The following is an 18,587-nucleotide window of genomic DNA, read 5'->3' as shown; positions in this document are numbered from 1 at the left end:
GTTTGCACGTGCATTTGCACCACAGCCACGCGTGTGCACACACTTGTGCACACTCATGACCCACTGAGCCCCCCCCCAGGCGTGCACGGCCTCTTCCACGCGCGCCCCTCCCCGTGCGCACGCGGTGCCCTGGGTGCGCGCACACACACGTGTCCTTGCACACGCGTGTGCACGGGGTGCTGATGGTGCCCCCCCCCACAGTTTCTGCAGCTGCACTCGCACGAGGCCGGGGGGCACGCGCACGCGGGGGGGGGGCGAGGTGATCTGGCAGCTGGTGGCGGTGCTGGGGGGGCTCTACGGCTTCTTCCTGCTCGAGTCCCTGCTCGGCCTCCTGGCGCCCGGGGGGCACAAGGTGAGGGGGGGTGGGGGGAGTGGGGGGGCAATGGGGGGGGTCAGGGGGGTGGGGGTGGGGGGTGGGGGGCTGCTGGGGGCAGTTAGGGGTACCTGGGGGCACCTGGGGGGTTTGGAGAGGTTGGGGGGCACCTTGGGGGCAGCTGGGGGGTTTGGAGAGGTTGGGGGGTACCTGGGGGGTACCTGGGGGGCACCTGGGGGTCACCAGGGGGTACCTGGGGGGTTTGGAGGGGCTGGGGGGGGCAGCTGGGGGGCACAGGGACTTGGGGGCACCTGGGGGCTGGGGGGCATCTTAGGGGCACCTTGGGGGGCTTGGAGGGGTTGGGGGGCACCTGGGGGGCAGCTGGGGGCTGGGGGGCACCTGGGGGGCTTGGAGGGGCTGGGGGGCACCTGGGGGCACTTGGGGGGCACCTGGGGGGCACCTGGGGAGTGGGGGGCACCTGGGGGTATCTGGGGGGCTTGGGGGGCACCTGGGGGGCACCTGGGGGCTTGGAGGGGCTGGGGGGGCACCTGGGGGGCTATGGGACCCCTGGGGGCTATACAGGGGCTGGGGGGCACGGGGATTTGGGGGGCACCTGGGGGGCACCTGGGGGTCCCGGGGGGGCAGCACTGACGTTTTGGGGGGGGGGTCCAGGAGGGGTCTCACAGCGACCCCCCCGGGGGGCTGCAGCTCTGCGCCGGGGAGCGCCGCAAGCAGCTGGAGGGGACCTCGTGCAGCGAGCTGGTGAGTGGGGGGGGGGCGTGGGGGGGGGTCGGGGGGGGGGCTGGGGGTCGCGACGCCCATCCTGTGCCCCCCCCTCCCAGGTGGAGGAGCCCCCCCTGAGCCAGAGTGAGCAGGAGCTGAGGAAGCAAGGTGGGTGAGGGGGGACCCCCCCCAAAAAAAAAGCCCCCCCCCAGGACCCCAGCACCCCCTGAGGACCCCCCCATGCCCCCCCCCCCAATGACATGGGGGTCTCCACATGGAGCTGCATTGGGACCCAGAGCCCCCCCACAGCACCCCCCCTGCCCCCCCCCACCCCAAGGACCCCCCCCCAAAAGGACCCCCCGGTGCCCCCCCCCCACACCCCAGCCCCCCCCATGGCCCCCCAGGAGCCACAAATAAGACCCTCAGCGACCCCCCACGTCCCCCTTAGACCCCCCCCCACTTTAGGGACCCCCCCCTTACTTTAGGGACCCCCCCCCACCATCAGAGACCCCTCCCCACTTCAGGGACCCCCCCCATTATCAGAGAACCCCCCCCACTTTAGGGACCCCCCCCTACTATCAGGGACCCCCCCCCACCATCAGAGACCCCTCCCCACTACCAGGGACCCCCCCACTTTAGGGACGCCCCCCCTCCCACTATCAGGGACCCCCCCCACTTTATGGATCCCCCCCCACTTCAGGGACCCCCCCCACTACCAAAGACCCCCTCCCCCCTACTATCAGGGACCCCCCCCACTGTAGGGACCCCCCCATCACCCCACAGTGCCCCCCCCCCCAGAACCCTTCCCCCCCCACTCCCAAAACCCCCCCTCCCAGGCCCCCACCCCCCCCATGAAGACCCCCCCAAACACCTCACCTCCCCCCCCCTTAACCCCTAGGGGACACCCTGGGGACCCCCTCCATTAATTTCAAGCCCCCCCCCCCCCCCAAATTGGGCCCCCCCCCCGGCACCAAAAGCAGCCGACCCAGGTGGGACTCGAACCCACAATCCCCAGCTCCGGAGGCTGATGCCTTGTCCATTAGGCCACTGGGCCGGTGGGCGCCTGCAGCCACTAGGGCCCTACCCAGGGGCTGGGGGGGGGGGGCAGGGAGGGGTGGGGGGCACCCATGGGTGCTGGGGGGGCACCCTTGGGTGCTGGGGGGCGTCTGGGGGGGTGGGGGCACCCATGGGTGCTTGCTGGGGTCAGGGTGGGTGATGGCACCCAGGGGTTGGGGGGGGGTCAGGGTGGGGTGGGGGGCACCCATGGGTGCTGGGGGGGGTCTGGAAGGGGTTTGGGGGGTCTGGGGGGTGGGGGGTACCTGTGGGTGATGGGGAGGGGCATGGTTGGAGGGGAGCACCCATGGGTGCTGGGGGCATCAAGGTGGGGTGGGGGCACCCTTGGGTGCTGAGGGGATCAGGGTGGGGTGGGGGCTACCCATGGGTGATGGGGGACACCCATGGGTGCTCAGTGGGGTCAGGGTGGGTGGGGGCATCTATGGGTGCTGGGAGGGGTCAGGGTGGGTGGGGGAACCCAGGGTTTGGGGAGGGTCAGGGTGGGGTGAGGGGCACCCATGGGTGCTGGGGGGGCACCCTTGGGTGATGGGGGAAGTCTGGGTGGGGTTTGGGGGGATCTGGGGGGGTGGAGGCACCCATGGGTGCTTGCTGGGGTCAGGGTGGGTGACGGCACCCAGGGGTTGGGGGGGGGGTCAGGGTGGGGTGGGGGGCACCCATGGGTGCTGGGGGGGGTCTGGAAGGGGTTTGGGGGGGTCTGGGGGGTGGGGGGTACCTGTGGGTGATGGGGAGGGGCAGGGTGGGTGATGGCACCCAGGGGTTGGGGGAGGGTCAGGGTGGGGTGGGGGGCACCCATGGGTGCTGGGGGGACACCCTTGGGTGCTGGGGGGGGTCTGGGTGAGGTTTGGGGGGGTCTGGGGGGGGGGGGGTACCCTGGGTGATGGGGGGACACCCATGGGTGATGGGGAGGGGCAGGGTGGGTGGGGGAACCCAGGGGTTGAGGGGAGTCAGGGAGGGGTGGGGGGCACCCTTGGGTGCTGGGGGGACACCCTTGGGTGCTGGAGGGGGTCTGGAAGGGGTTTGGGGGGGGTCTGGGGGGTGGGGGCACCCATGGGTGCTTGCTGGGGTCAGGGTGGGTGATGGCACCCAGGGGTTGGGGGGGGGTCAGGGTGGGGTGGGGGGCACCCGTGGGTGCTGGGGGGGCACCTTTGGGTGCTGGGGGGGGTCTGGGGGGGGGTTGGGGGGGTCTGGGGGGTGGGGGGTACCCGTGGGTGATGGGGAGGGGCATGGTTGGAGGGGAGGACCCATGGGTGCTGGGGGCATCAAGGTGGGGTGGGAGCACCCTTGGGTGCTGGGGGGACACCCGTGGGTGATGGGGGGGGGCAGGGTTGGAGGGGAGCACCCTTGGGTGCTGGGAGAGGTCAGGGTGGGTGGGGGTTACCTGTGGGTTCTGGGGGGCCGCCCATGGGTGCTGGGGGTTCAGGATGGAGTGGGGGCACCCTTGGGTGCAGAGGGGGGTCAGGGATGGAGAGGAGCACCCATGGGTGCTGTGGGGCCACCCATGGGTGCTGGGGGTTCAGGACGGAGTGGGGGCACCCTTGGGTGCTGGGGGGCCACCCCTGGGTGCCAGAGGCTCAGGGTGTGTTGGGGGCACCCCTGGGTGCAGAGGGGGGTCAGGGTTGGAGAGGAGCACCCATGGGTGCTCAGGGGGTCAGGATGGGTGGGGGCTACCCATGGACTCTGGAGGGCCACCCATGGGTGCTGGAGGCTCAGGGTGGAGTAGAGGCGCCCATGGGTGCTGGAAGAGGTCAGGGTTGAAGGGGGCACCCTTGGGTGCTGAGGGCCCACCCATGGGTGCTGGAGGCTCAGGGTGGAGTGGGGGCACCCTTGGGTGCTGAGTGGGTCAGGATGGATGGGGGCTACCTGTGGGTTCTGGGGGGCCACCCTTGGGTGCCGGAGGCTCAGGGTGTGTTGGGGGCACCCTTGGGTGCTGAGGCCCACCCTTGGGTGCCTTGCAGAGCTGCGGGCGCTGCCGTGCATGGTGACGCTGGGGGACGCGCTGCACAACCTGGCGGACGGGCTGGCGCTGGGGGCCGCCTTCGGCACCTCCTGGAGAACCGGGCTGGGAACGGCCATCGCCGTCCTGTGCCACGAGCTGCCACACGAGCTGGGTACGGGGGCGTGGGGGGGGCGTGGGGGGGGGGCACCTGGGGGGGGGTACCTGGGGGGGGACATGGGGGGGGTACTTGGGGTGGGGGGGAACTTGAGGTGGGGGCACTTGGGGTGGGGGTGTTTTGGGGTGGGGGTATTTGGGGTGGGGGTACTTGGGGTGGGGGAACTTGGGGTGGGGGCAGTTGGGGGGATATTTGGGGTGGGGGTGTTTGGGGTGAGGGCATGTGGGGGGGATATTTTGGGTGGAGGCACTTGGGGTGGGGGTGTTTGGGGGGGATATTTGGGGTGGGGGCTATTTAGGGTTGGGGGAAATGTGGGGGGTGTTTGGGGTGTGGGTACTTGGGGTGGGGGCATGTGGGGGGGATATTTGGGGTGGGGGCATTTGGGGTGGGGGTGTTTGGGGTGGGGGTATTTGGGAGGAATATTTGGGGTGGGGGGTATTTAAGGTGAGGGTGTTGGGGGTGGGGGTGTTTGGGGTGGGGGCATTTGGGGTGCAATGGGGCATGGGGGTGTGGGTGCTGGGGGTGGGGTTATTTGGGGTGGGGGTGATTGGGGTGGGGGTATTTGGGGGGGAGGTGTTTGGGGTGGGGGTGTTTGGGGTGGGGGCATTTGGGGTGGGGGGTGTTTGGGGGGGGGAACTTGGGGTGGGGGGCACTTGGGATGGGAGTGTTTGGGGTGGGGGTATTTGGGGGGAATATTTGGGGTGGGGGGCATTTAAGGTGAGGATACCTGGGGTGGGGGTGTTTGGGGTGGGGGTATTTGGGGTGGGGGTGTTTGGGGTGGCGGTGTTTGGGGTAGGGGTACTTGGGGTGAGGGCACTTGGGGGGTATTTAGGGTGGGGGCATGTGGGGGGGATATTTGGGGTGGGGGCGTTTGGGGTAGGGGTGTTTGGGGGTCAATGTGGGGCAATGTGGGTCAGTGTGGGTCAATGTGGGGCGATGTGGGGCACTGATGTGGGGCGATATGGGTCAATGTGGGTCAGTGTGGGGCACTGTTGTGGGGTGATGTGGGTCAATGTGGGGTGATATGGGTCAATGTGGCTCAATGTGGGTCAGTGTGGGTCAGTGTGGGGCGCTGATTTGGGACACTGCGGGTCAATGTGGGTCAATGTGGGTCAATGTGGGGTGATATGGGGTGCTGATGTGGGGTGATGTGGGGCAATGTGGGTCAACATGGGTCAACGTGGGGCACTGATTTGGGACACTGTGGGTCAATGGGGGGCAATATGGGTCAATGTGGGGCAATGTGGGTCAGTGTGGGTCAGTGTGGGTCAATGTGGGTCAATGTGGCTCAGTGTGGGTCAATGTTGAGGGCATTGTGGGATGATGTGGGGCGATGTGGGTCAATGTGGATCAACGTGGGTCAATGTGGGGCACTGATTTGGGACACTGTGGGGCAATATGGGTCAATGTGGGTCGCTGTGGGTCAGTGTGGGTCAGTGCGGGTCAATGTGGGGTGATATGGGTCAGTGTGGGTCAATGTGGGTCAATGTGGGGCACTGTTGTGGGGTGATGTGGGTCAGTGTGGGTCAATGTGGGTCAGTGTGGGTCAATGTGGCTCAATGTGGGGCACTGATTTGGGACACTGTGGGTCAATGGGGGGCAATATGGGTCAATGTGGGGCAATGTGGGTCACCATGGGGCACTGATGTGGGGCGATGTGGGTCAATGTGGGGCGATGTGGGTCAATGTGGGTCAGTGTGGGTCAGTGTGGCTCAATGTGGGGCACTGATTTGGGACACTGTGGGTCAACGTGGGGCGATGTGGGGTGATATGGGTCAATGTGGCTCAATGTGGGTCAATGTGGGTCAGTGTGGGGCACTGTTGTGGGGTGATGTGGGTCAATGTGGGGTGATATGGGATGATGTGGGGTGATATGGGGCACTGATGTGGGGTTGTCAATGTGGGTCAATGTGGGTCAATGTGGGTTGATGTGGGGCAATGTGGGGCAATGTGGGGCACTGTTGTGGGGCGATGTGGGTCAATGTGGGGCAATGTGGGTCACCATGGGGCACTGATGTGGGGCGATGTGGGTCAATGTGGGGTGATATGGGTCAATGTGGGTCAGTGTGGGTCAGTGTGGGTCGCTGATTTGGGTCACCGTGGGTCGCCGCGGGTCCCCGAGGGGGTCCCTGATCCGGGTTCCGCCGCCCCCTCCCCGCAGGCGACTTCGCGGCTCTGCTGCACGCGGGGCTGAGCGTGCGCCGGGCGCTGCTGCTGAACGCGCTGAGCGCGCTGCCCGCATTCCTGGGGCTCTACCTCGCCCTCGCCATCGCCACCGGCGCCGCCTTCCAGGCCTGGATCTTCACCGTCGCCACCGGCTTCTTCCTCTACGTCGCCCTCTGCGACATGGTGAGGGGCACGCGTGTGTCAGGCGTGTGCCATGTGTGTGTCATGTGTGTGTCATGTGTGTGTCACGCGTGTGTCGTGTGTGTGTCACATGTGTGTGTCGTGTGTGTCAAGTGTGTGTCATGTGTGTGTCATGTGTGTGTCACGTGTGTGTCATGTGTGTGTCATGTGTGTGTCACATGTGTGTGTCATGTGTGTGTCATGTGTGTGTCATGTATGTGTCACGCGTGTGTCACGTGTGTGTCATGTATGTGTCACGTGTGTGTCATGTGTGTGTCATGTGTGTGTCGTGTGTGTCACATGTGTGTGTCATGTGTGTCACGCGTGTGTCATGTGTGTGTCACGTGTGTGTCACGCGTGTGTCATGTGTGTGTCATGCGTGTGTCATGCGTGTCACACGTGTGTGTCATGCGTGTGTCACGCGTGTGTCATGTGTGTGCTGTGTGCCGTGTGCCCGTGCGCCATGCGTGTGCCATGTGTCATGTGTGTGCCATGAACCATGTGCCATGCATGTGCTGCGTGTCGTGTGCCATGCACCATGTGTGTGCCAAGTAATGTGTGCCATGTGCCATGTGTGTGCCATGCACCATGTGCCACTTGCCATGAATGTGCCATGTGCTGTGTTCCATGCACCATGCGTGTGCCATGTGTGTGTCATGCACCATGTGCCACGTGCCATGCATGTGCCGCATGCTGTGTTCCATGCACCATGCATGTGCCATGTGCCATGCATGTGCCATGCACCTAGTGCATGCCGTGTGCTGCGTGCCATGCACTGTGTGCTGTGTCCCATGTGCTGTGCGTGTTCTGTGCGTGTGCCATGTGCCGTGTGCCATGTATGTGCCATGCACCATGTGCCATATGCCATGCATGTGCTGCGTGCTGTGTTCCATGCACCATGCGTGTGCCACGTGCCATGCGTGTGCTGCATGCTGTGTACCACACACCCTGTGCATTCCATGTGCCATGTGTGCGCCACGCACCGTGTGCCACGTCCCATGTGCCATGCGTGTTCTGAGCGTGTGCCATGCACCGTGTGCCATGCACCGTGTGCCATGTATGTGCCACACACCACGTGCCACGTGCCATGCATGTGCCGCATGCCGTGCGCCACACACCGTGTGCGTTCCATGTGCCGTGTGTGCGCCACGCCCCGCGTGCCACACACCATGTGTGTGCCCCACATGTCCCACACATGTGCCACACATGGAACATGTCCCCGTGTCCCCCCCCCAGCTGCCGGCGATGCTGCGCGTGCGGGACCCGCGGCCGTGGCTGCTGTTCGCCCTGCACAACGTGGGGCTCCTGGGGGGCTGGGGGCTGCTGCTGCTGCTGGCGCTCTACGAGGAGAGCATCGAGCTCTGAGCGCCCCACGGACAGACCCACGGACACGGCCCCACGGACGGACCCACGGACACGGACACGGCCCCACGGACGCGTGGACACGCGGATACCTGGATGTGAACCCCCCCCCCCATTGTGTGCTCCCCCCACCCAGGGTGGGTGAAGGGCGCCCCAAATAAAGCTGCAGAGGGATGGGGTGGCACCTCCGTGGGGCTGGGGGGTGGGGGGAGGTTGTGGGGCAGTGCTGGGGGGCAGGGGGGGATCTGTGGGGTGGGGGAGCGCTGTGGGGAACAGGGGTGCTATAGGGCACAGGGATGCTATGGGGCACAGGGTGCTATGGGGCCGAGGAGCTCTGTGGGGTAGAGGAACCCTGTGGGGCACAAGAGATCTATGGGGCAGAGGAGTGCTATGGGGCAGAGGAGTGCTATGGGGCATGGGGTGCTATGGGGCAGAGGAGCCCTGTGGGGCAGAGGAGCTCCATGGGGCACAGAGGTGCTATGGGGCACAGGGGTGCTATAGGGCACAGGGTCCTATGGGGTGGAGGAGCTCCATGGGGCAGAGTAGTGCTATGGGGCACAGGAGCGCTATGGGGCACAGGGGTGCTATGGGGTCGAGGAGCTCTATGGGGTAGAGGAACCCTGTGGGGCACAAAAGATCTATGGGGCAGAGGAGCTCTATGGGGCACAGGGGTGCTATAGGGTACAGGGGCGCTATGGGGCACAGGAACACTATGGGGCACGAGAGATCTATGGGGCAGAGGAGTGCTATGGGGCAGAGGAGCCCTGTGGGGCAGAAGAGCTCTATGGGGCACAGGAGCGCTATGGGTCATGGGGTGCTATGGGGCACAGGGCTGCTATGGGGCCAAGGAGCTCTGTGGGGTAGAGGAACCCTGTGGGGCACAAGAGATCTATGGGGCAGAGGAGCCCTATGGGGCAGAGAAGCTCTATGGGGCACAGGGCACTATAGGGTACAGGGGTGCTATGGGGCACAGGGTGCTGTGGGGCACAAGGGTGCTGTGGGGTGGAGGAGCTCCATGGGGTAGAGGAGCGCTATGGGGCACAAGAGCCCTATGGGGCATGGGGTGCTATGGGGCACAGAGGTGCTATGGGGCCGAGGAGCTCTGTGGGGTAGAGGAACCTTGTGGGGCACAAGAGATCTATGGGGCAGAGGAGCGCTATGGGGCACAGGGGTGCTATAGGGCACAGGGTGCTATGGGGTGGAGGAGCTCTATGGGGCACAAGAGCCCTATGGGGCACAGGGGTGCTATGGGGCACAGGGGTGCTATGGGGCAGAGGAGCCCTGTGGGGCAGAGGAGCTCTATGGGGCAGAGGAGCTCTATGGGGCAGGGGAGCGCTATGGGGCACAGAGGTACTATGGGGCACAGCAGCTCTATAGGGCACAGCCCCCTGGATGTGGGGCACTATGGGGCGCAGCTGTGTGTGGGGTGGGGGCGTTGTGCCCGGGGGCTGCCCCGCTATGGGGCACGGGGACCCCATAGGGTGCCCCATAGGGTGCCCCATAGGGTGCTCCTGGGGGGTGGTGGGGCCCATATGGGCTGTAGGGGACCTGTGGGGTGCAGGGCCCCATAGAGCGCAGCCCTATAGGGGTAGCGGTCCTATAGGGTGCGGGGTCTCTGTGGGGCACGAGGTCTCTGTGGGGTGTGGACCCCATAGGCTGCAGGCCCCCTATAGGATGCAGACCCCTATGGGATGCAGACCCTATAGATGCAGGTCCCTATAGGTGCAGACCCTATAGGATTCAGACCCCATAGCTGCAGCCCCCTATAAGCTACAGACCCCATAGATGCAACCCCTATAGACGCAGACCCCACAGATGATGCAGCCCCAATAGGTGCAGCCCCCTATAGGATGCAGGACCCCATGGGTGCAGACCCTGTAGACCCAGGGCCCTATGGGATGCAGACCCTATAGGATTCAGATCCCACAGGTGCAGCCCCTATAGATGCAGCCCCTATAGGATGCAGCCCCTATAGGATGCATGACCCTATAGATGCAGGTCCCTAGGGGTGCAGACCCCACAGATGATGCAGACCCAATAGGCACAGACCCTATAGGATGCATGACCCTATAGATGCAGGTCCCTAGGGGTGCAGACCCCACAGATGATGCAGACCCAATAGGCACAGACCCTATAGGATGCATGACCCTATAGATGCAGCCCCTGTAGGTGCAGCCCATTTTAATCCAGGACCCTATAGGATGCATGACCCTATAGATGCAGCCCCTATAGATGATGCAGACCCTATAGATGCAGCCCCTATAGGATGTATGACCCTATAGGATGCAGGTCCCTAGGGGTGCAGACCCCATAGATGATGCAGAACCTATAGATGCAAACCCTATAGGTGCAGACCCTATAGGACGCATGACCCTATAGGATGCAGCCCCTATAGATGCAGACCCCATAGGATGCAGCCCCTATAGGCACAGACCCTATAGATGCAGCCCCCATAGGATGCAGCCCCTATAGGCACAGACCCTATAGATGCAGCCCCCATAGGTGCAGCCCCTATAGATGCAGCCCCTATAGATGATGCAGCCCCTACAGATGCAGCCCCTGTAGGTGCAGCCCCTATAATCCAGGGCCCTATAGGATGCATGACCCTATAGGTACCTAAGTCCCTAGGGGTGCAGACCCCATAGATGATGCAAACCCTATAGATGTAGACCCTATAGGATGCAGCCCCTATAGGATGCAGGTCCCTAGAGGCGCAGACCCCACAGACGATGCAAACCCTATAGATCTAGACCCTATAGGATGCAGCCCCTATAGGCACAGACCCTATAGGATGCAGGACCCCATAGATGCAGACCCCATAGATGATGCAGACCCTATAGGCACAGACCCTATAGGATGCATGACCCTATAGGTCCCTATGTCCCTAGGGGTGCAGACCCCATAGATGGTGCAGACCCTATAGGTGCAGACCCCATAGACGATGCAAACCCTATAGATGCAGCCCCTATAGGATGCATGACCCCATAGATGCAGACCCCATAGGATGCAGCCCCTATAGGATGCATGACCCTATAGATGCAGAGCCCATAGATGATGCAAACCCTATAGATGCAGCCACTACAGGATGCAGCCCCTATAGGATGCATGGCCCTATAGATGCAGCCCCTATAACCCAGGGCCCTATAGGATGCATGACCCTATAGGATGCAGGTCCCTAGGGGTGCAGACCCCATAGATGATGCAAACCCTATAGATGCAGCCCCTATAGATTATGCAGCCCCCATAGGTGCAGCCCCTATAGATGCAGCCCCTATAGGATGCATGACCCTATAGGATGCAGGTCCCTAGGGGTGCAGACCCTATATAATCCAGGGCCCTATAGGATGCAGCCCCTATAGATGCAGCCCCTATAGGCACAGACCCTATAGATGCAGCCCCTATAGATGATGCAGCCCCATAGGATGCAGACCCCATAGGCGCAGCCCCCATAGCTCCAGGCCCCATAGGCGCAGCCCCTATAGGCTCCGCCGGAGGACCGACGTCTCTATGGTATCGGCTAGAGCGGCCGCTCTACCCCCCCCAAGGGCCCGCCCGCCCCGCCCACTTCCGGCCTCTCGCTGGTCGACTTCCGGCCCGCGCGTGGGAGCGCGGCGGTGAGCGGGGGGGGGGCGCTGGGGGGGGCCCAAAATTTGGGGGGGGGGCGAGGGTCCCCAAAATGTGGGGAGGGGGCAGTGGGGGGGGGTCAAGGAGCCGTGGGGGCCCTAAATTTGGGGGGAGGGGGGCGCCGGGGGGGGGCTTAAGGAGCTGGGAGGCCCCAAATTTGGCGGGGGGGGGGGGCTCTGGGGGCCCTAAAATTTTGGGGGGGGGCTGGGGGAGGGCTGAGGAGCTCCCACATTTTAGGGGAGGGGAAGATGTGGGTGTGGGGGGGGTTAAGGGGATGTAGGACCCCAAAATTTAGGGGGGGGGCTCTGCAGAGCTGTGGGACCCCAAAATTTGGGGGGGAGCCTGGGGGGGGCCAAAAATTTGGGGGGGGCTCTGAGGAGCTCCAAAATTTTTTTGGGGGGGGGGCAGATGTGTGATGGGGGAGGGGTTAAGGAGCTTTGGGACCCCAAAATTGAGGGGGGGGGACATTGGAGGGGGGGTCTGAGGAGCCCAAAATTTGTCTGGGGGGGGATGTTTTGGGGGGGGGGGCTGTGAGGAGCCATGGGACCCCCAAATTTTTTTGGGGGGGGCAGTTAAGGAGCTGTGGGACCCCTAAATTTAGGGGGAGGGGGACACAAGGGGAGGGTTAAGGAGCCGAGGGACCCCAAAAATTGAGGGGGGGGTCACACATGGCAGGGGGGGGTTCTGCAGATCCACAAGACCCCAAAATTTACGGGGGCGGGACCTTGACCCAGCTGGGAATTTTTTTGGGGGAAGACGTCCCAAAATTCCAAAATTTTGGGGATCTCTCCCCCCAGCACTCCCCAATTCCCCCCCCCTTCCCCAAAATTTATGGGGGCTGGACCTTGACCCAACTGGGAAAAAATTCCAAAATTTTGGGGACCTCTTCCCCCAGCGCTCCCCAATTTCCCCCCCCCCTAAAATTTACAGGACTGGGACCTTAACCCTATTGGGAATTTTTTGGGGGGGAATATGTCACAAAATTCCAAAATTTTGGGGACCTCTTCCCCCCTAAAATTTATAGGACTGGGACCTTAACCCAACCGGGAATTTTTGTGGGGTGAGATGTCTCAAAATTCCAAAATTTTGGGGACCTCTTCCCCCCTAAAATTTATAGGACTGCGACCTTAACCCAACTGGGAATTTTTTTGGGGGGAATATGTCCCAAAATTCCAAAATTTTGGGGACCTCTTCCCCCCTAAAATTTATAGGACTGGGACCTTAACCCAACCGGGAATTTTTGTGGGGTGAGATGTCTCAAAATTCCAAAATTTTGGGGACCTCTTCCCCCCTAAAATTTATAGGACTGGGACCTTAACCCAACTGGGAATTTTTCTGGGGGGGAGATGTCAATTCCAAAATTCTGGGGCCCTCTCCCCCCAGCGCTCCCCGATTCCCCCCCCTCTCTCCCCAGGCTGTTTTTTGGGGCTGGGGGGGGGTCTCGGCGGCCATGTACGCGGTGTACAAGCAAGCCCACCCCCCCACGGGGCTGGAGTTCTCCATGTACTGCAACTTCTTCTCCAACGCCGAGCGCAACCTGGTGGTGGCCGGCACCTCCCAGCTCTACGTCTACCGCCTCAACCACGACGCCGAGGTCAGCCCCAAAAACGCCCCCTTTCACCCCAAAAATGAGCAATTTGGGGGTGGGCGGGGTCACCCCGTTGGGGTTTTTGGGGTGTTTGTGGTGGTTGATGGTTGTGTTGTTCTTGCAGAGCGGGGTGAAAGGAGACAGGAACGCGGGTAGGTGGAGGGGGCACCCAACACTTTGAGGTCCCTGGGGGAGGGCAGGGGGGGTGGGGAGGGTGGGGGGTGTTGGGGTGGTGGTGGGTTTTGGGGTGTGAAGGTGTTGGGGTGTGATGGTTTTGGGGTGTGAAGGTGTTGGGGGGTGATGGTGTCGGGGTGTTTGGGGGTCTTAAAGGTTGGTGGTCTTGGTGATGGTCTTGGGGTGTTGGTGGACTTGGGGTGTGGGTGTTGGTGGTCTTGGAGGTTGGTGGTCTTGGGGTGTTGGTGTTGGGGTGTGAAGGTCTTGGGACATTGGTGGTCTGGGAGGGATGATGGTCTTGGTGGTTGGTGGTCTTGGGGTGTGATGGTCTTGGGGTGCGATGGTGTTGGGGGTCTTGGAGGTTGGTTTTCTTGGAGGTTGGTGGTCTTGTTGATGGTCTTGGGGTGTTGGTGGTCTTGGGGTGTGAAGGTCTTGGGGTCCGATGGTGTTGTGATGTTGGTGGTCTAGGAGGCTGGTTGTCTTAGAGGTTGGTGGTCTTGGTGATGGTCTTGGGGTGTTGGTGGACTTGGGGTGTTGGTGTTGGGGTGTGATGGTCTTGGGGTGTTGCTGGTCTTGGGGTGCGATGATGTTGGGATGTTGGTGGTCTTAAAAGTTGTTTGTCTTAGAGGTTGGTGGTCTTCTTGATGGTCTTGGGGTGTTGGTGGTCTTGGAGGTTGGTGGTCTTGGGGTGTGATGGTGTTGCCTTGGAAGGGTTGATGGTTTTGGGGCATGGTGGTGTCGGGGTGTGATGGTGTTGGGGTGTTGGTCATCTTGGAAGGGTTGATGGTCTTGGGGTGTGTTGTTTTTTGGGGTGTTGGTGTTCTTGGGGTGTGATGTTGTCAGGAGGTTGATGGTCTTGGGGTGTTGGTAGTGTTGGGGTGTGATGGTCTTGGGGTCTGATGGTGTTGGTGGTCTTGGAGGCCGATTGTCTTAGAGGTTGGTGGTCTTGGTGGTGGTCTTGAGGTGTTGGTGGACTTGGGGCACGATGGTCTTGGGGTGTGATGGTGTTGGGGTGTTGGTTGTCTTGGAGGTTGGTGGTCTTGGGGTGTTGGTTTTGGGGTTGTGGTGGGTTTGGGGTGTGAAGGTCTTGGGGTGCAATGGTGTCGGGGTGTTGGGGGTCTTGGAGGTTGGTTGTGTTGGAGGTTGGTGGTCTTGGTGATGGTTTTGGGGTGTTAGTGGTCTTGGGGTGTTGTGGTCTTGGGGTGTTGGTGTTGGACTGTGAAGGCCTTGGGACATTGGTGGTCTGGGGGGGATGATGGTCTTGGTGGTTGGTGGTCTTGGGGTGTGATGGTCTTGGGGTGTTGGGGGTCTTGGAGGTTGGTTGTCTTAGAGGTTGGTGGTCTTGGTGATGGTCTTGGGGTGTTGGTGGACTTGGGGTGTTGGTGTTGGAGTGTGAAGGTCTTGGGGTGATGGTGTTGGGGTGATGGTGTTGGGGTGTGAAGGTCTTGGGGTGCGATGGTGTCGGGGTGTTGGTTGTCTTGGAGGTTGGTGGTCTTGGTGATGGTCTTGGGGTGTTGGTGGACTTGGGGTGTTGGTGTTGGGATGTGAAGGTCTTGGGGTCCGATGGTGTTGGGGTGTTGGTAGTCTTGGAGGCCTATTGTCTTAGAGGTTGGTGGTCTTGTTGGTGGTCTTGGGGTGTTGGTGGACTTGGGGTGTTGGTTGTGTTGGAGCTTGGTGGTATTGGGGTGTTGGTGTTGGGGTGTGAAGGTCTTGGGGTGTTGCTGGTCTTGGGGTGCGATGATGTTGGGATGTTGGTGGTCTTAAAGGCTGGTGGTCTTAAAAGTTGGAGGTCTTGGAAGGGTTGGTGGTCTTGGGGTGTGAAGGTCTTGGGGTGTGATGGTCTTGGGGTGTTGGGGGTCTTGGAGGTTGGTTGTCTTAGAGGTTGGTGGTCTTCTTGATGGTCTTGGGGTGTTGGTGGTCTTGGGGTGTTGGTGGACTCAGGGTGTGATGGTGTTGGGGTGTTGGTGGTCTTGGAGGTTGGTGGTCTTGGGGTGTGATGGTGTTGTCTTGGAAGGGTTGGTGGTGTTGGGGTGTGAAGGTCTTGGGGTCCGATGGTGTTGGGGTATTGGTGGTCTTGGAGGCCGATCGTCTTAGAGGTTGGTGGTCTTGTTGGTGGTCTTGGGGCGTGATGGTCTTGGGGTGTTAAGGTCTTGTGGTGTGATGGTGTTGGGGTGTTGGTTGTCTTGGAGGTTGGTGGTCTTGGGGTGTTGGTTTTGGGGTTGTGATGGTCTTGGGGTGTGAAGATCTTGGGGTCGGTGGTCTTGGGGTGCCGGGGTGTGACGTTACTGAGATGCGATGCTCTTAGGGCACTGGTGGTCTCGGGGTGTTGGTGGTCTTGGATGGGCGGGCTGGGGGGGTGCTGGTGTTCACAAGGTGCTGCTGGTCTGGGGGTGTCGGTGGTCTCATGGGGGGTTGATTTTGGGGAGGGGGGGGGCGTTTTTGGGGTGCTGCTGTCCTCGGGGGTGCTGATGGTCACGGGACGTTGATGGCCGTGAGGTGCTGACCTCCTTGGACCAACTTTGTGGCCAAACACGAGGGGTGGGCGAGGCTGGGGGGGGGTGGGGGGGGTGACACCGTGTCCTGTGTCCCCCCCCCCCCCCCCAATATCCTCGCCCCCCCTCCCCGCAGAAGGGAAGGGCCACAAGGAGAAGCTGGAGCTGGTGGCCTCCTTCTCCTTCTTCGGCAACGTCATGTCCATGGCCAGCGTGCAGCTGGCGGGGGCCAAGCGGGACGCGCTGCTGCTCAGCTTCAAGGACGCCAAGGTAGGGAGGGGTCCTGGGGGTGGGGGGCACACCCAGGGGTGCCCCCCAGCCCCGCCGTGACGCCCCCACCTCAGCTCTCGGTGGTGGAGTACGACCCCGGCACGCACGACCTGAAGACGCTCTCGCTGCACTACTTCGAGGAGCCGGAGCTGCGGGTAGGCGTGGGGGCTGCCCCCCCCCAAAAAATGCATCTAGGGGGGGTTGGGGGGTTGCCCAGTGACCCCCCCCCCTCCTCTCCAACCCTAAATTTGGTTGCCCGCAGGACGGCTTCGTGCAGAACGTGCACATCCCCAAGGTGCGCGTGGACCCCGACGGGCGCTGCGCCGTCATGCTGATCTACGGCACGCGCCTGGTGGTGCTGCCCTTCCGCCGCGACTCGCTGGCTGACGAGCACGAGGGGCTGGTGGGAGAGGGGTGAGTGGGGGCCAGGGGGCCGTGGAAGTGGTGTGTGGCCAACGCGCGGGTCAGCGTGTGGCTCAGCGTGGCCAGCGTGGTCAATATGTGGGTCAATGTGGCCAAGATGTGGCTCAGTATGGCCAACACGGCCAGTTATTGGCTCAACGTGGTCAACGTGTGGCTCAGCGTGGCCAACATGGCCAACGTGTGAGTCAATGTGGCCAAGATGTGGCTCAGCACAGCCAACATGTGGCTCAGTATGGCCAACATGGCCAACGTGTGGCTCAATGTGGTCAACATGAGGCTCAGCATGGCCAACCCGGCCATCCTGTGGCTCAACACAGCCAATATGTGGCTCATTGTGGCCAACATGGTCAATGTGTGAGTCAATATGGCCAAGATATGGCTCAGGGTGGCCAACGAATGGTTCAGTGTGGCCAAGATGTGGCTCAGTATGGCCAACATGGCCAGCTATTGGCTCAATGTGGTCAACGTGTGGCTCACTATGGCCAACATGGCCAGCGCGTGGCTCAGGGTGGTCAACGTGTGGCTCAACATGGCCAAGATGTGGCTCAGGATGGCCAACATGGCCAACATGGCCAGCTATTGGCTCAACGTGGTCAACATCTGGCTCAGCATGGCCAACACAGCCAACGTGTGGCTTAGCACAGCCAACTTGTGGTTCAGTGTGGCCATCATGTGGCTCAACATGGCCAAGATGACCAACGTGTAGCTCAACACAGTCAATGTGTGGCTTGTTGTGGCTCAACATAGTCAACGTTTGGCTCAGTGTGGCCAACATGGCCATCGTGTGGCTCAACACAGCCAACGTGTGGCTCATTATGGCCAACACGGCCAACGTGTGAGTTAATATGGCCAAGATGTGGCTCAGCACGGCCAACGTGTGGTTCAACACGGCCGGTGTGTGGCTCATTATGGCCAACATGACCATCGTGTGGCTCAACGTGGCCAACATACGGCTCAGCGTGGCCAACACGGCCATCGTGTGGCTCAACGTGGCCAACATACGGCTCAGCGTGGCCAACACAACCAACGTGTGGCTCACCACGGTCAACGTGTGGCTCGTTGTGGCCCAACACGGCCAACACACGTCTCAATATAGCCAACGTATGCCTCAGTTTGGCCACCGTGGCCAACTTGGGGGGCCAAGGACGGGCTGGGGGGGGCTGGGGAGATCACGTCCACGTTGGGGCTGGATCTGGGGGTCTCTGAGGCCCCACCGTGACCCTGTCCCCCCCCCGCCCCGTTGCGCAGGCAGAAGTCGAGCTTCCTCCCCAGCTACATCATCGACGTGCGGGAGCTGGACGAGAAGCTGCTCAACATCATCGACATGCAGTTCCTCTGCGGCTACTACGAGCCCACCCTCCTCATCCTCTTCGAGCCCAACCAGACCTGGCCGGGGTAAGGCGGCGGCATTGGGGGCGGTGTCGGGGGGGACGATGTGACACCCCCAAGGGCAGGAGGTGACGCCGTGCCCCGCAGGCGCGTGGCGGTGCGGCAGGACACGTGCAGCATCGTGGCCATCTCGCTCAACATCATGCAGAAGGTGCACCCGGTCATCTGGTCCCTCAGCAACCTGCCCTTCGACTGCACGCAGGCTCTGGCCGTCCCCAAACCCATCGGTGATGGTTCTAGAAGGTTTTTTAATTTTTTTTTGGGGAGGGGGACACACCGCTGATGCCCGGTTGTCCCCCCCCCCGCAGGCGGCGTGGTGATCTTCGCCGTCAACTCGCTGCTCTACCTCAACCAGAGCGTGCCGCCCTACGGCGTGTCCCTCAACAGCCTCACCGCCGGCACCACCGTCTTCCCGCTGCGTAAGGACCCCCACCACGGGGGGTTTGGGGGGATTTGGGGTGAGGTGGGGGTCCCGAGGTGCCACCCCCCGACGCCGCGCGCTCCCCGCAGGCATGCAGGAGGGGGTGAAGCTGACGCTGGACTGCGCCCAAGCCGCCTTCATCTCCTACGACAAGATGGTGATCTCGCTGAAGGGGGGGGAGATGTGAGTGCCACGCAGCCCCCCCCCCACACACAGGGTGGGACAGGAGGGGGGTCCCGCGCAGCCCCCCCAAACCCTGTCCCCCCCGTCCTTCTAC

General features: G+C 62.3%; 2 protein-coding genes and 1 non-coding gene across 3 annotated transcripts in view; 2 read left to right on the top strand and 1 right to left on the bottom strand.

Moving 5' to 3' along the window:
* The first annotated feature begins 201 nt into the window (after positions 1-201).
* Positions 202-8,103, top strand: SLC39A4 (solute carrier family 39 member 4). Its single transcript, XM_072034115.1, has 6 exons — positions 202-352; positions 986-1,075; positions 1,156-1,204; positions 4,066-4,218; positions 6,383-6,570; positions 7,804-8,103. The coding sequence occupies exons 4-6, from the start codon at positions 4,086-4,088 to the stop codon at positions 7,930-7,932; spliced, it is 450 nt and encodes a 149-aa protein (XP_071890216.1). The 5' UTR covers positions 202-352; positions 986-1,075; positions 1,156-1,204; positions 4,066-4,085; the 3' UTR covers positions 7,933-8,103.
* On the bottom strand, positions 2,018-2,090 carry TRNAR-CCG (transfer RNA arginine (anticodon CCG)). The gene has a single exon. It is a non-coding gene; the product is annotated as a tRNA-Arg (tRNA).
* Positions 8,104-11,484: 3,381 nt separating the features above from the next.
* The window catches only part of CPSF1 (cleavage and polyadenylation specific factor 1), a 139,192-nt gene continuing 132,089 nt past the window's right edge, over positions 11,485-18,587 (top strand). Inside the window, exons 1-10 of the mRNA XM_072034200.1 lie at positions 11,485-11,543; positions 12,968-13,147; positions 13,266-13,293; positions 15,944-16,077; positions 16,152-16,232; positions 16,340-16,491; positions 17,749-17,895; positions 17,977-18,116; positions 18,198-18,308; positions 18,400-18,493. Of these exons, the coding sequence (XP_071890301.1) occupies positions 13,004-13,147; positions 13,266-13,293; positions 15,944-16,077; positions 16,152-16,232; positions 16,340-16,491; positions 17,749-17,895; positions 17,977-18,116; positions 18,198-18,308; positions 18,400-18,493 (1,031 nt within the window). The 5' untranslated portion in view covers positions 11,485-11,543; positions 12,968-13,003. The remainder of the gene's footprint in view (positions 11,544-12,967; positions 13,148-13,265; positions 13,294-15,943; positions 16,078-16,151; positions 16,233-16,339; positions 16,492-17,748; positions 17,896-17,976; positions 18,117-18,197; positions 18,309-18,399; positions 18,494-18,587) is intronic.

The sequence above is a fragment of the Anas platyrhynchos genome, chromosome 2, assembly GCF_047663525.1.
Source record: "Anas platyrhynchos isolate ZD024472 breed Pekin duck chromosome 2, IASCAAS_PekinDuck_T2T, whole genome shotgun sequence".
NCBI lineage: Eukaryota > Metazoa > Chordata > Aves > Anseriformes > Anatidae > Anas > Anas platyrhynchos.
Note: the sequence above shows the minus strand (reverse complement) of the source record. Positions and strands in the feature narration are given on the sequence as shown.

What these genes read in the sequence shown, in the direction of transcription:
- SLC39A4 (XM_072034115.1), top strand. Translation starts at nt 4,086, where the DNA reads ATGGTGACGCTGGGGGACGCGCTGCACAACCTGGCGGACGGGCTGGCG. An exon ending in CGAGCTGCCACACGAGCTGG is followed by an intron (nt 4,219 to 6,382) that starts GTACGGGGGCGT and finishes CCCTCCCCGCAG; the next exon opens with GCGACTTCGCGGCTCTGCTG. An exon ending in ACGTCGCCCTCTGCGACATG is followed by an intron (nt 6,571 to 7,803) that starts GTGAGGGGCACG and finishes TCCCCCCCCCAG; the next exon opens with CTGCCGGCGATGCTGCGCGT.